At 38.5% G+C, this 16,289-nt stretch overlaps 1 protein-coding gene across 5 annotated transcripts in view; it reads left to right on the top strand.

Annotated features, from left to right (window-relative positions):
- The window catches only part of Usp9x (ubiquitin specific peptidase 9 X-linked), a 96,982-nt gene extending 88,493 nt beyond the window's left edge, over positions 1-8,489 (top strand). For 3 of the 5 annotated variants that reach the window (XM_074062242.1, XM_074062240.1, XM_074062241.1), the window contains exons 39-45: positions 730-915; positions 1,465-1,685; positions 1,774-1,862; positions 4,372-4,528; positions 4,687-4,947; positions 5,268-5,363; positions 6,911-8,489. In XM_074062242.1, coding sequence (XP_073918343.1) covers positions 730-915; positions 1,465-1,685; positions 1,774-1,862; positions 4,372-4,528; positions 4,687-4,947; positions 5,268-5,363; positions 6,911-7,048 — 1,148 coding nt within the window. In that variant the 3' untranslated portion in view covers positions 7,049-8,489. The remainder of the gene's footprint in view (positions 1-729; positions 916-1,464; positions 1,686-1,773; positions 1,863-4,371; positions 4,529-4,686; positions 4,948-5,267; positions 5,364-6,910) is intronic. The other 2 variants (XM_074062245.1, XM_074062244.1) reach the window with 1 other exon arrangement.
- Positions 8,490-16,289: the final 7,800 nt, after the last annotated feature.

The following is a 16,289-nucleotide window of genomic DNA, read 5'->3' as shown; positions in this document are numbered from 1 at the left end:
AGTTTAATGTTAGATGGGCCAGGAAAACAGTGTCTTGGTTTTTTAAAACTACTCACTATGCATACCGAAGTGATTTCAGAAACTTACTCAGTTAAGGATAAATACTGGGGAGAATAGGATGACCATATTAGAAATGAAGTGATTTCTCTCCATGGATACTGTTGATACAATTTTCTTAACTGAAGAACATACAGCTCTTTCGGGTACCAGATGTTGACAGAAAGTTTTTCATAAACACATTTTTTTAATTGTGCAGTGGGGTTTATTGTGATATTTCCATAAATGTATATATAATGTATTTTACTTCCCATTTGTCCCTGTGGTTAATTGAATTTTCCAGCCTGGACTGCATTGGTGGGATTCTGTCTCCAAAAATAAGCTTATTTGTCACTTAATTTAAGTCATCCTTAGAATAAAGATTGCAGTCTAGGTCAGTCCTTAGATTCTCCAGGCCATAGAAAGTTCATCTTCTCTGTGGCCCGTATGACACTGTGGTCATGGTCACTGTTTAATGGTTTTAATATTCAAATCTACCCAACTGGTGAATTTTCTATCCTGGTTAAATAAGTCTCTGAAGGCCAAGTAAAAATGATATGCTTTTTAGCATAAAACTGAAGACAAATAATTTGAATAACTGCCTTTTTTATTCATGAAGTGCTTGCCATCCTAATGCTTTCCTGTCTTGTTTTTATCCGTTTTTTCCTGTTTCTCCCCCCTCCTTTACTATAGGTGTGGCAGAGAAGACACAGCTGCTAAAACTGAGTGTACCTGCTACCTTTATGCTTGTGTCTTTAGATGAAGGTCCAGGTCCTCCAATCAAGTATCAGTATGCCGAATTAGGCAAATTATATTCAGTAGTGTCACAGCTGATTCGCTGTTGCAATGTTTCATCAAGAATGCAATCTTCAATAAATGGTAAAAGTTTTTTTTAATACTGCTGGATATATATATATAGTACTGGATTAAATGTACTTCTGAAGATCTAAGAGTCTGAAGGAAAGTCCATACTTGAGAATATTTTATAATATTTGGGTTCTGTACCTTTTTAATATGTTCAATAGGAATCTTTTTTTTTTCTGTCTGCTTGCTGCTGAGGTTGCCACCTTGTTTATATGATGTAGTTTAAGAATTAATTTCGAGGGGGGGTTGAGATGGCCCAAATAATGTATACACATGTAAGTAAATGTAAAAATGATAAAATAAAAAATTAATTTTTGAGCTGGGAGCATGGGTCAAAGTGGTAGAGCGCCTACCTAGCAAGTGCTAGGTCCTGAGTTCAAACCCCAGTACTGCATTATATCATCTTGGTATATCTTATTATAACAAATACTACTTTCTTCATTTGACTTAGAAATTTGATTTTCAATGTCATTTTTCTATAATTAATAGTCTGTTTTCTGTGGTGAAGTCTATATTATTGTGGAGAGGCTTATTAGTTGTTCATTGATGCCAAATCTGTTCTAGGTAATCCTCCTCTTCCCAATCCTTTTGGTGATCCTAATTTATCACAACCTATAATGCCAATTCAGCAGAATGTGGCCGACATTTTATTTGTGAGAACAAGTTATGTGAAAAAAATCATCGAAGACTGTAGTAACTCAGAGGAAACCGTCAAATTGCTTCGCTTTTGCTGCTGGGAGAATCCTCAGTTCTCATCCACTGTGCTCAGTGAACTTCTTTGGCAGGTTAAAGGAAAAATAAATATTCATACATCTCTGATTTGATTTGTTATTCTTTTAATATATTACTCACTGTGTCTTCACCTGTTTTTAGGTTGCATATTCCTACACTTACGAACTCCGGCCCTATTTGGATCTGCTTTTACAAATCTTACTGATTGAAGACTCCTGGCAGACTCACAGGTGGATGCTCTTCTTTTTTATTGCTAGAATAATTAGACTTGCCCAGGTATTACACCTAACTAAAAAACTCAAGACAAGTCTAACACCGGTAACTTGTGCCTGTAATCCTAGCTACTCAGGAGGCAGAGATCAGAAGGATCACAGTTCAAAGCCAACCTGGGCAAATAATTCTTCAGACCCTATCTCAAAAATACCCAACACAAAACAGGACTGGTGGAGTGGCCCAAGCAGTAGAGAGCCTTCCTAGCAAGTATAATGCCCTGGTTCAAACAAAAAACCCTCAAGACAAAGGTGAAAAACAAGTTCTCCCTTTCCCTCAAATTTAATTTCATTTTTTTCCTCATTGCCCAAGTTTCATACTTAATACAAAATTTCTTCTTTAAACTGAATTATTTAAACTAGCATACTTTTGGTAAATATTAGGATTATTTTAGGTTTAGGTTGTATTAGTTTTAGAATTAATTACATGAAATAACATTTGGTTACCTAAAAGTAGTCCTTAAGTAAGTACGGTCATTTTCTCTTTATAGTTGTTTCATTCTATAGTCATTGCAAACACTGATAGTGGATACTTAACCACTGCTTCTAGGACAAGATGTAGAGTTGGGTTCCTGTGAACCACTATTTACCTGCTGTTTTGTGGTTTTTTGGTGGGTTTTTTTTTTTTAATTTGGGTTTGAACTCAAGGCTTCACACTTGCTAGGCAGGTGCTCTACCACTTGAGTTCCTTCTCAGCCCATTTTTCTCTGGTATTGTCTTGCTTTTTCTCCAGGCTGGGTTGGATTGCAGTGCTTCTACTTTAGGCTTCCGGCTATAGCTGGCATGACAAGTATGCACCACTACCACACAGCCTTTTTTTTCCTTTGAAATGGGATCTCAAGAACTTTTCAGCCCCGGGGTGGCCTGGAGCCTCCCTTGGAACTGGGGTTGACAGGCATGATTTTAATGTGTGCTTCTGTTTAAAGACACTATATTTGATATGTATTGTTAATTCATTGGCATTGAGCTTCTCTAAAGCAAGTTCTCTGTAAGGCACATCATAGTTTAGGAACACTCAACAGCATGCGCTATGTTTGTGGAGATGCTTTTTAAAACACCAAAATCACTAAGAAATACTCTAGTGCTATCCATAGACCTCAGAGAAAGACGTTTGTTGAAGCTAAAACGAGGGAGCATCACTTTTTTCAACTTCTGCTAGAGAAGTACAGACTGAGCAACCCGAATTTTTTGCTGCTCTACACATTTTCGCAGATGGCCAGCAAAGCACCTCGAGTATTGATTTAAGGTTTTCCAGCTTAACTGGCTCTCAAGCTTTTCCCAGAATTCCTCTATTTACTTTTTGTTTTTGTTTGGTTTTGGGGGGGGGTGTTTTTTTTGTAGTAGACGCTTAATATATTAACTTTAAATTATCTCAAGTTGACAACTCTGTCAAGTTTCATGACTTTTCTTTCCATAGAGACTATAGTGTAATAGTTCACTTTGGGAAACCATTAAAAATATATGTAGCAGACTGCCTCCCATCTGTCAGTATAAAACAAACTTGCAAGCAAGTTTTAGGACTGGAGGTATGGCTCAAGTGGTAGAGCGCTGGGCCTAGAAGGTATGAAGGCCCGGAGTTCAAACTCCAGTACCGCAAAAAGAAAAAAGGAAACAAGGTCTATAACAAGATGTTAATGTTAACAATCTTTTTAGTTTTAGGATTGCAACTACCAGGATTTATTTTATATTTGCAAATTGTCCTCGTACTAATTATATTTTTAAAATAGCATTAATAGCATTAAGTCAAAAATCAGTCTTCATGAGCCACAAAATTTAGTAATTCCAAACTCTTGACATTGATTTCAGGCATTATTCAGTACTATTATATGATCAAAGAATTTGAAACATTACATCTGAGTTAATTTTAATGAGATCTGATATTTACTATTTTTCTGTTTAAACTATTACAACATTTATAGCTTTAAACAAGTCAGGCACATCTTAGCTCTTTTGGCTCATTGGAGAGGGAGTGACAATAATAAGGCACATGTGCTGAATTAAATGTGGGAAATCAACTTTTGTGTAATATCATTTCATATTTTATTAACAAATAAGAGTGTGAACTTGAGTCTAACTGCTAGTTGTATATGACCTTGAGTAACCAGTTTAAAAAAAAGAACTACCCATTTTCTCACCCATTCAATGGTTTTTTAATAATAGTACCTACTCCACTGTCTAGTGTTAAATGACTCTATCACATACATTTATTGAGTGGCCTATAATAGACACTCAATAAATGTTAGCTGCTAGTAATTTTAGACATTTTTAATCTTTTTTTGATCCATCAGCCCTTTTTTGTGAAGTTGGGGGTTTTTTTTGTTTTTGTTTTTGTTTTTGCTATAGAGTCTTGTGAAATATTTGCCTGGGCTGGCTTTGGTCCACAATCCTCCTGACTAGGTAGGATTGCAGGCATGAGCCACCAGCACCCAACTAAAAGTTTTTAATCTTCTTGTATCTGGTTATCTTTCAGAATTCATAATGCCCTTAAAGGAATTCCAGATGACCGAGATGGACTGTTTGACACAATCCAGCGTTCCAAGAATCACTATCAAAAAAGAGCATACCAGTGTATAAAATGTATGGTAGCTCTCTTTAGCAATTGTCCTGTTGCTTACCAAATCCTGCAGGTGAGGGTTTTTTCTTAAAATTTTGTAGATTTCTGAATCTGAATTAAAATTCTGTTTTAAAAGAAGATAATTCTGAGAATTGGGGGGTGTCGTTTTAAGTTACCTTTGAAGTATTCAAAATCCTGTTACCACATGTGTGTTCTTATTTTCTTTTGAAGGGTAATGGAGATCTTAAAAGGAAGTGGACCTGGGCAGTTGAATGGCTCGGAGATGAACTTGAAAGAAGACCATACACTGGCAATCCTCAATACACTTACAACAATTGGTCTCCCCCAGTGCAAAGCAATGAAACATCAAATGGCTATTTCTTAGAGAGATCACATAGCGCTAGAATGACACTTGCAAAGGCTTGTGAACTCTGTCCAGAGGAGGTAAAAAAAGCCACCAGTGTGCAGCAGATAGAAATGGAAGAATGCAAAGTAATTCTTTACTTTATAGGCCAGTGTCTATATATGGATGATAGTGTAAAGGGAAGAAAGTTTTTGTTTGTTTAGAGTATGTTGTGGTCAGTTAATGAGGGAGCTGCCTTCTGGAGAGAAATTTCTGTGAAATTACCTAAGAGATGTATTTCTAAAAGAAACCAAATCAGGGTTTTTAGTTACAATAAAAGAAATTGTTAGAAAATTTCTACTAACAGTAGAAAATCTGTAGATTTTGAAATTTTAGTTCAAATAGAAAAACTTAAAAAGATGGGCTTCACTTTGTCTACATAATTTTTTCTTTAAATATTTAAAATTAGGAGCCAGATGACCAAGATGCCCCAGATGAGCATGAGTCGCCTCCACCCGAAGATGCCCCATTATACCCTCATTCACCTGGATCTCAGTATCAGCAGGTAAAGAGTCACATAGCCTTTAAAACCAATTGTTATGCTTCACGGATGGACAGAATTTTTGCTGTGATTGTGAAGTGATAGAGGAATTACCTAAACCAGCTTTAGGGGCATGATCAGAAGAGGAATGGGGTGATGGTACAAATTTGAACTTGTCCCAGTGCTGGTTTCCTTATCAAATAGCTGCCTCTCTGGTGCTGATAGTTACTAAAACTGATACAACTCATGTCAATATAAAATGATGATCATTGTTTAGTGCAGAGGATTATGACATTTTCTAATAGGCTAAGCCACCAACAAATTTTCAGACTATCGTGTGCCTCTTTTTTTTTTGGTGGTACTGGGGTTTGAATTCAGGGCCTTGTACTTGCTAGGCAGGTGCTCTGCCACTTGAGCCACGCCTCCAGCAATTCACCAACGAATTCTGAAGACACTTAAGGTGTGGCAATAAAGTAAGCATTCCTTGCATACTTATCCTGAGATTTCAGTGACAATAAAAATTACAGGGGGAAAAAAATACAGGATTTGGCAGATTTCCACAAGTGATTAACTGTAAAATAACAAAAAGTTAGAAGTAATACCCTAAATGAGAACTTTTCTAAAACCCAGATATGGCCCTCCTAGAGGGCTTGCTACAGGGCAGAATATTAAACCCTACCCCAGAGTGTGTGGTTTTGTAGGTCTCTGGCAGGTGCTGTACATTTCTAACAAGTTCCTAGATAGTGGTATTGCTGGTCTGAAAATTTAAGAAACGTTATTTAAGCAATTGTTTCTCAGATTTCAGGGTATAAATAGAAGCATACCGAACAGTTAAGAGCATAGTCAACATACTTATTTTCAGAATGCAAATTGTAGAAAGTAAAGTTGAAGATCTTAATTTGGCTGGTGGGGATATACACAAAAAAATGAGAGCCCTGAAGGGTTCAGGCATTTAAAAAGGTTAAAGAACCAAATCCACAAGAGAAAAGTTAACTTTGCTCAGCCCTGAAAAAGCTTATAAATCATGCCACTTTACTTGGTCTTCAAATACTGCTGTTTTGTTTTTCATTAACATTGTTCTGTACTCATGGTCATTGCACTTGCAGATTTTGTTGACTCATTGGCTAGATTTATCATCTGGAAGTCAAAATTCATGTAGGCTAGCTCATAAACCATTCTTTGTGGAGAATTTTAACCAAAAGCAATAATGGGCTAAACGGCCACTAAAAATCACTTTTGACAAATATTTGTATAGACATACAATCACTTGATCTTATTTGCAGGCTTGGGGTTTGTATTTACACTAGCCTTTTTTCTTTTAAATTAATTTTTTCATTATTAGCCCAAATATGTTTAAAGGAGGGGGGGAGGGTTGGTTGTTTGGGTTTTTGTTGTTTGTTGGTGGTTACTGGGGTTTGGACTCGGCCTCACATTTGCTAAGCAGGTGCTGTACAACTTGAGCCACTCCACCAGCCCAAATGATTTAAGTTCTCACAAACTTCAGCTCATGATTTTAAAGTTTGCTTACTATGAGAAAAGCTTTAATGTGCAAATCTCTTCTCCCTTCCCAGAATAATCACGTGCATGGACAGCCATATACAGGCCCAGCAGCACATCACATGAACAACCCTCAGAGAACTGGCCAACGAGCACAAGAAAATTATGAAGGCAGTGAAGAAGTATCCCCACCTCAGACCAAGGATCAGTGAAATGCACATAATTAACTGGTTCCATCAAGACTGTGCACCCAGGCCTTACAGTCCAACCTTTTTCTGTGTCTGGCTAATATTTAAAACTAGAAAAACTATTCCTAATCAACATTGGAGTGGAGAGTTTATTCACTGTCTTATCTGCAGAAATTTGCTGTCAATATATAACCCGCCTGCAGTGGAAAGTGTATAGTGTTTTGTAATAAATGGCCTGATGCTAATGTGTAAATGGCAAAGGTGTATATAGTATATTAATGTTTGACTGTTAATTCTTAAGCAAGAAACCTTTTTCTTGATGAGACTCAGATCTACAAAAACTACAGAAAATAATTTTCTTGTTATACCCACTGCATTATGCAGCCAGTGTTGCCTGCCTCATGGCAGTCGGATCAAACTCCTTTATAAAAACAAAATAAACCAACAGCAACGAAACAGCCCATTCATGCCAGCCACACCACAATAGTTTCATGTTAATTCTTTGCCACTGGAGTCAACTTTACTATGAACAATGTAAGGCTGGTAACATTTAAATTATTTGGTTGATGTGGAAAATTGGTGATGTAACATTGTTTCTAGATCTTTTTCATTGCCTTTTTATTCTGATATTAGGTTAATCACTTTGAAGCTATAGTTATGCTGTAACATTTAGCATGGCTTCACACCAAGTTAGTGTAGCCAATGAGGAAAAAATTACCATAATGACTGCAGTTGTCTCAAAGGACAGCTGCATTGCTCAGAGCTTTTCCTTCTTACACCTAGAATATAAAATATAAAACGAGGGGAGAAATATGACAGTTTTCAGTTGCACATATGTTCCTTCTAATGTTTGACAGTTCAGTCTCTGGGTGGGATAAAAACACTTAAGTATCAGTAATGGGACTTTGAAAGACTTAAAAAAATATGCAAAAATTTGCTATGCCAGGATGCTGGAGCATAATAGAAGACTATTTGGTGTGCTTGTTTTGTTTCTTTGGTAGAGCTTATTAGGTGAATCTTCTAAAACTTTCCTTCTGCTGAATCCCAATAATGTGGAAGTCATCAGAATCCCACAGTACTTGGAGTACCTCTGCACCAAGATACCTGGCTGATTTTCTGCTCAGTCACAATTTTACTTGAAAGTGAGAATTGTCCTAGCTCCTTTTCCATTATTCCAAAAATTTTAACGTTCAAAGCAGGGTCTAATTAAAAGAAACTACTGGTTAGTTAATATAATTGAGGTATTACAATTTCAGAATAAACATTTGATTAAAGATAAGGAACGTATCAGTTAATACTGTATTTAAATTGGTGGCTTGAATGTGTGTAATTTTTGGAACCTGTCTAAAAACCAAATAACCCTGCAAACAGATACAGTCCACCCTATTCTATTTAAATATTTTGCTGTTTTATTTTATAGAAATTATTTTGCTGAATTCACAAATAGAATTTGATTTAAGAAGAATATTTGTCCTGTGGTGTTTTTGGTTTTTTGGTTACTTTTTTGTCTCCCTGCCCCCCCCCCTTTCTTTTTTTAAAGGACTATATATGGAAAGTTAATTCTGTGCATAGCAAGCATAGGCATAACACTGAGTTGAGGATTTCAGTCATACTGCGTTTTTGTGCACAGAAAGATTGGACCTTTGGCCCTTTACTAAAGACTTAAGAGAAAACAGGATGTTAACACTGTAAAAGTTTCCTAATAATCTTGTACTTTTTGTATGTTTTTTATATACATGTATATTTAATGAGCACAAGCTTGGTTGTATTTTTTACAGTTTAGTTAATAGGAAAATGTCTTATCAAAAGGCTATAGTTAGAACTGAACAAAACTGAGCACTGCATTATTTTGTGATTAAAAGGGGCAGGTATTTAAGGGAAAGATTTGGGCATCTTATTTGCAATATTCTATATATAGTCAGTCTATGCTTCTAGGTTTTCTGTAGTATTAGGAAATTTTGACACCGGATAAGGTTCTGTTTTTACTTTAAATATGTTACATCTGAATTGATTTTGGTCTTGGTTTTGTAGAGCTAGGGATCTGGGGCCTGGCGCATGCTAGGCAAGTGAGCTGCACCCCTAGCCTGAATTGAAGTTTGAACAAAGGTTGTATAGTGTTTGCAATTCCATTTGGAAGTTTTGACTTCCAAATGACACTGAACTTCCAAAGTTCAATTACTAGCTTTCTCAAGTAGTAAAGTAGGTTAACCTTATTTTGATGTTACTATTGTTAATTACACCATCTGAAAGGTGATTTTCATATTTCTTGCTCCTTAACAAAAGTATGTAATGTACTTAATTTTAAAACTTAAGGATTTCCTAGATAAGAAAAACTTGACATTTAAAAGGCTGTGAACTTTTCTCTTTGGAGGGAGATTCTCTTTAGTTGCTTTTTCATGTTTCCCTCCATTTGAGAAAGACTGGGTCTATGTTGTGACCAGGAGTGAGGAAGAGTGAACAGAGTTATTTTTGTTTGTTTGTGCAAATTATTTTATTTAACTCTTAGGCAAGCATTAATGTATAATCAGAAATTTTAAGGTGCATGTCATCATTGTAAGAGCAACATGGTGGTGGTTTTGAAGTCTTTTCCTAAACATAAAAGGCACATTTTAAATTTCAAGTCTTAAAGTGCCTAAAGATTATTAATTCTCCCTCAACTTTTTTTTTTTTTTTTTTTGGAGCCACATTTCCTACTTTAAATGTTTGTTGCAGAATCGCTAGTCTTCCTTTGAAAGAAATACTCCCAGATTTCTAAGTGGCATGATAATCCTATAGAAGACAGTAGAATCTATTAATGTAAAAACTAAACATATTTTAGTTGTAAAATTGTGTGAACTGGGGCTTTGGCCCTGTTGGATCTAAGTACTTCAATGTACACCTTGGTAAAAACCGAATTGCTGCTGTTTCTAAGCCCTCCACCAACCAGATTTTCATGTTCAGCATCGTACAGGCAGAAATGAGAACATAATTGGATTTTTTTTCTTTCATTGATTGGTAATAATTTCCCAGCTGTATCTTTTAGCTGTGATGTATATGAATTTAGAATTATCAAAACGTTTTCTATTTTTTTCATGATTAACTTTTATTAGTTAATGGTAACTTAAGTCTTTAATCCTTGTACTGAATTATTTTTGTAAAGGAAAGCAACCGTCTGGATATTCAGATGACTAAGAATAGTTCTTTCAGGTTTTTATTAATATTTTTCCACCTTAACGTTCTCCTGTGAACTATTTTACTTGGCTTAATTTTGTGGTTAATTTGGTGGATATACCCTGCCTTATTTAGAATTATGACTGGATAAGAAAATTGCCTTTTCATAAGTGCCCAGTTTTGATCTCTAGTTTAAAGGTACGAGGACAAACACACTGCAATAAAGGAAGACAACACCCCCTCACCCCAGGTTTTGTGTTGCCTAGGAAAAGTCAGTTTCATCATAGGGCCTCAACCGGAATTGATCCTACACCTACGTGAGTGTTTAGTGTTTGAAAATAATGTTTTGGGTATGATAATTCACTACGGAAGTGCTGAATGTATTAAGAACTTATTGCCAGTTGTATTTATAACAATTATTTTGTGTTTGCAGAAATGTAGTACTTTTCCTCTGGATTGACAGGTATAAGAAAAGGGGAGGGGAAGGTGCACCATATTTTAAAGTCACAGATGAGTGCAAATTTTTTATTTTGAAATCCATTCCCAAAAGACAATTTCACCATCCAAATCACACATACTTCTTAGCCTTTTACAAGCCAACAGACTGACATAAAGATTGTCCACACTTCCTAAGATTTAGCACATATACAAAAATAAAACTTTATAAATTAAATTTTGGTTTTTCCCTTTATTTATTAAAATAGGATTTCTAGGATCTGTGGGGTTTTTTGGGTTTTTTGTTTTGTACTGAAGATGGAACCCAGGGCTTCAGGCATGGCATACTAGGCAAGCACTCCCACCAAACTACACCCCCAACCGCCAGCCCAGGAAATTGTTTTTTTTTTTAAGGGAAATACGAAGAGTCATTGTGTAGATCTAAAGCGTTTTCATATGTAAGAAGATTGAGCTGTAATCTGAATGCTGGCCTAATGTATTACTTCTAAGATGATTCAATAGATGGTGTTTCAGGGTTCTTTTAAATCTGAAAGTAGATAACATGTTTTGAGGAAAGTTACAGTAGCGAAAATTCAGTAACGGGCTGGTGGAATGGCTCAAGTGGTAAGAACACCTTCCTAACAAGCATGAGGCCCTTAGTTCAAACCCCAGTACAACCAAAAAAAAAAAAAAAAAAGACACATCCGCTGTTTTTCAGTATCTACTATATAAAAAGTAACTCTTCACTGTCATATTCCAAGGGAATATGACTTCTATAGAAACTCATTGGTGCTTCTGAAAAGTTAGGTAGGTTCAAGGATGACTGCTAAAGACACCCAAGTTTTTATTTAATTTTTCTGATTTTTTTTTTAAGTATCTTTTTCTCCCTTTTGGAAAACACTAGTTGGATTATACCATTTTCATTTGAAATTTAACTGGCCAAAATGTCTGGGACCAAAAGTGTTTAAGTTTTTTTTCCTGGACTTTGGCTATTGGCATATCCCAAATGTTTAGACCCAAATCTAAACATAGAATTCATTTATGTTTCATATATGCTTTATATGCATAGTCTTGGGATGATTTTATACAATATTCATAGTGGCCTGCATTTTTCCTTTAGCTTTTTTGAGTTTTGGTAGTGCTAGAGATGGAACCCAGGGTCTGGCACACACTAGGCAAGTGCTCTGCCACTGAGTTACACCCCCAGCCCAAAAACTTAACCTTTACAAAACAAGTTTCAGACACTTCACTTAAAAGATCAGGAGGATTGCAGTTCAAGGCCATCCTAGTTAAGTAGTTCACTAGCCCCATCCTGAAAATACCCAACACACACACAAAGGGTTGGTGGAATGACTCGGGTGGTAAATCACCTGCCTAGCAAGCATGAGGCCCTGAATTCAAACACCAATTCTATTCTGCCAAAAAAAAAAGGAAAATGGGATTTTAATTTTCAACTGCTTTATTGTGCCTGTGCGGGCTTAACTAGAATACTGCCTTCCTTCCCTCAAAACCTGGTGGTGGTGGCTGCCTTGCAAGATAGAAATGGATTTGTGTTCTATTGCAGCTAATTGTATAGATGTTAAAAAGTGCAAAATGGGGCTGGTGGAGTGGGTCAAGTGGTAGAGTGCCTGCCTAGCAAGTGTGAGGCCCTGAGTTCAAGCTCCAGTACCACCACCACCACCCCCCAACCCCACCCCAAAAAAGGGTAATTTTGGTCAGGTAGTAAATTTGAATCTTCAGGTGGATCTAGAGAAGTATTTGGTTCACAAAGGTATAGAATCGCCTTCTGACCCACCTAAGAGCTGCCTACACAATGACTGTTAGGACAACACAGGGTACCGAGGAAATAGGTCGACATTGAGGGCATGTAGTGTATTGAAGGAAAGCCCTTCACACTCCATGTTCTAGGGTGTCTGAATGTTCAGGATGTGTCTGTGCTACATTTCTTGAACCAATGAGTGCTCTGTTGGAGGATTAGGGAAACAGACCCTCAGGCTGTGCTTAACATGAGAAACCGAGACAGTGACTGCTTACATTTGGTGAGCTAGTGCCTTTTATTGAAAATTTCAATCAGTCTTACTTAATTCCGCCAAGTGCTTTTAAGAATGAGGCTGAAGATAGAAAATAAATGGTTTATATCATAGGGAAGCTGCTTTAATGCTCGAATTTTTACATAATTCCAGAATGAACTGAAAATAACAAAGTTAGAACCGTCAGTACCGTGTATGTGATGTCAGCCAAATCTAGGTACTGAAGTCTGGTGCAAGGTCAGTTTAAAAACATTAAGGCCAGGCACCCATGGCTCACACCTGTAATCCTGGCTACTTAGGGGGCTGAGATGAGGAGGATTGTGGCACAAGGCCAGTCCTGGCAAAAAGTTTGGGAGACCCCATCTCCAAAATAACCAGGTCAAAATGGGGCTCAAGCAGTAGACTGCCTGCCTTGCAGGTGTGAAGTCCTAAGTTCAAACCCCAGTTGCGCCAAAAAAAAAGCATGGCCTTCTGTTTAGTTAATGGGGATAAGGGAGTATTTCAGTTTTCTGAATTTGCTGATGTATAAAATGTGAGATAGCATTCCATTTTGTGTCTCAATGAAAAGGAAACCAGCATCCTAAAATACTATGTTCCATATTTTAGACTACTTTAATTGCAGTAGCTCTTGCAATTTGTTTAAGTGTGCATTCCCACCAAGACCCAGCTTTTGGTACAAATTTGATGTGACAACTTTGAAAACTGAAGAAGTCTGCTCTCTTTGTAGCTGATTTTTGAACCTCATTTGAGAATAGGTATATTGAAAAGTTGTACTGACACTGCATGGGGTAGCTCACGTGAGGGGTAGCTCATCTCAGCTGCTACTTGGAATAAGAACAAAAAGTACTAATGTACTCTTTGAAAACACAGGTCCTGTGGGGAAAAGAAAATAGCAGCTCTTATTTTCAAGTGACTAACAATGTACCCTGATTCAGCACCAATCCATCCAGTTCCCTCCCTCAGCAGCTTTTGTGGGTGTCACCGGTCCCAATGGTAACTTTAGTACCACACCAAACAGGAGGCTGACCTGTGAGCTCTCCTGCCCAAGGGAGCAGTGCCTATGTCTGAGGCAGTAATGTGGGGCTCATCCCAAGTCAGTTCTCAACTCAGAATGTTTCCTGTATGACAAAAGGACTGTCCATTCATAGAAATCCTCCCGTGGTGACTGATTAAAGATGCACCTCCTTGCGGGGCGCCAGTAGTCCTAACTACTCAGGAAGAAGAGATCAGGAGGATCAGGGTTCTAAGCCAGTCCCAGCAAATAGTTCCCAAGACCCTGTCTTGAGAAAACCCATGGCAAAAAAAGGGCTGGTGGAGTGGCTCAAGGTGTAGGCCCTGAGTTCAAACCCCAGTACAGCAACAAAAAAAAAATCCAGTCTAGGGCTGGTTGAGTGACTCAAGTGGTAGAGCGCTTTCCTAGCAAGCGGGAGGCCCTGAGTTCAAATTCAGTACCACCAAAAAGTGAAGTTTAAGCCCAGTTGCCTGTGGCTCATGCCTGTAATTGTAGTTACTTGGGAGGCTAAGAGTGGGAGAATCTCAGTTGGAGGCCAGCTGGGGCAAATAGTTCAGAGCCCTACCTCCAAAATAACCAGAGCAACATAGACTGGAGGTGTGTTTGCAAGTGCAAAGCCCTGAGTTCAAATCCCAGTTCCACAAAAAGAATAGTGAAGTTTATAAAGACACTTTCAGAGGTGAAAGTGGGTTATATCAGAAAGAGGTCGAGAACAATGAGGCTGCACAGGTTTTTTTTTTTGAAGTTGAGGGGGCTTGGACCAGCCTACAGGGAGTGATTGACTTGGAAGTTGTCAAAGAATTACATGTCTCAAGAATCACTGCACGTGCAATTACCCATGACCACCTAAGAAAAAAACATGGTGGGGGGTGGGGTGGGATATTTCAAAGTACAATGAAATTATAATGACATGGTAATTGTCAAAAGGCAACTGGGTCAAAGTAGCCCACCTTAACCAGATTGGACTAGATCTTTTTTTTCTTCACTTGTAATCAGGTGCACAGGGCCATAAATGATGCGTATGCATTCCAGAGCAAAGTTAGTCGGGCCTTCTCCTTGTCAGTCATTTGGGGGGCAGGGTGCTCAGCAGGTGTTTTACAAGAATGTGGAGCCAGAAGCCTAGGCCTATAAAAGTTTAACTTGCAGGTCATGAAGGAGAACAGAGCTTTCAGCACGTCTACACTGAACCAGGGATTCTCCATTTTTGAGTTCCCTTTATAATATCCCAGCACTCCTGTCGTACTGCTACCTATCACCAAAGAGTGGTTTTCTGTGAGCAGTTGCGTTAAGTGTAAGTGTGCATACGGTGGGTTTAAACTCATTACCTTCATTCACAACACCACATAAATCATTTGGGGAGGGCTCCTGTGACTCATGCCTGTAATCCTAGCTATCAGGAGGCAGAGATCAGAAGGTTCAAAGCCAGCCCGGACAAATAGTTCTCGAGACCCTATCTTGAAAATACTCAACACAAAACAGGGTTGGCAGAGTAACAAGTAGTAGAATGCCTGCCCAGCAAGCATGAGGCCCTGAGTTCAAACCCCCCAGTGTCACCAAAAAAAAAAAGGGTTTTAGCAAATATAGAGAAGTAAACTAGGTGTGGTGTTACATATCTGTAATCCCAACCCTTGGGAGTCAGAGGTAGAAGGATGGAGAGTTTGAAGCCAACCTGGGCTACATACATAGACCTTGTCTCAAAAAATAAAAAGGATGCAGACACCCACCCGTTACCTGTTGCTCAGAATTGGCATAGCTGCTCCCAAATATTATTTTCATTGAAAGAAATCAGGTATTATAATGAAGTCTTCAGTCCCATTCCCTCTCCTGCTTCTGACAGGTATCAGAAGCAGCCACCTGTCATGATTCAATATGCATCCATCATTCAAGGGCAGTTTTTAATGGTGCCCAACTTTGCTGACAGATGTGTTACAGGAGCCCAAAACTCGGTGTTCATTTGTCAGGTCCAGCCACTCGCCCCATTACGCCAAGAGACGAGTAACAGTGGAGGTCAGAGAGAGGACATTTAACTGACGTGGCACAGCGCCATGGAAGGGGCCCATCTTCCCCGTGCAGACATTTGCTGTAGGTTTAAATGGAGAAGGAAGAGCTGGGAGCAGGGGGAGGGGCGAACAGTTATTAAACAGTCCCCATCACAGGAGATTCAAGTGGTCATAGGTGACAGCCACAAGCGGTGGGTGGCTCCGTGTCTCAGGATGGATCAGGCAAGGCCTTGTTACAATGAGTCATTACTACCTGGCAGGGGTGGCTTTGTCTCCTGTCACAGAATGTTTATCCATCAGTCCTGCCCTTCCTGGATTCCGAGATGGCTGCCAGGTGACTGCAGGAGAGGATGGCTCAGAGCAAAGGACACAGATACGAAATGGAGGCCAGGATGCCAGGCTTTTCTCCTGCTCTCAGTTAACTTGAGGGCCCAAATAAGGTGTCGGTGCTTTTCGGCAAAAGCAGTTTTTAAGTACCTGTTATAGATGGCCAGGAGGCCACAGTACTCAAAGCTGAGGAATTCACAGGGAAAACTGGAAGCAACATTTTCCGGAGAAGGACCAGCAGGATCTGGCTTAAAGATTTCCAAAACCGGTGGGAGTGCAGCACGGCTCTGAGAGGCCTCTGGAGTGCAGCT

The sequence above is a fragment of the Castor canadensis genome, chromosome X, assembly GCF_047511655.1.
Source record: "Castor canadensis chromosome X, mCasCan1.hap1v2, whole genome shotgun sequence".
Lineage (NCBI taxonomy): Eukaryota > Metazoa > Chordata > Mammalia > Rodentia > Castoridae > Castor > Castor canadensis.
Note: the sequence above shows the minus strand (reverse complement) of the source record. Positions and strands in the feature narration are given on the sequence as shown.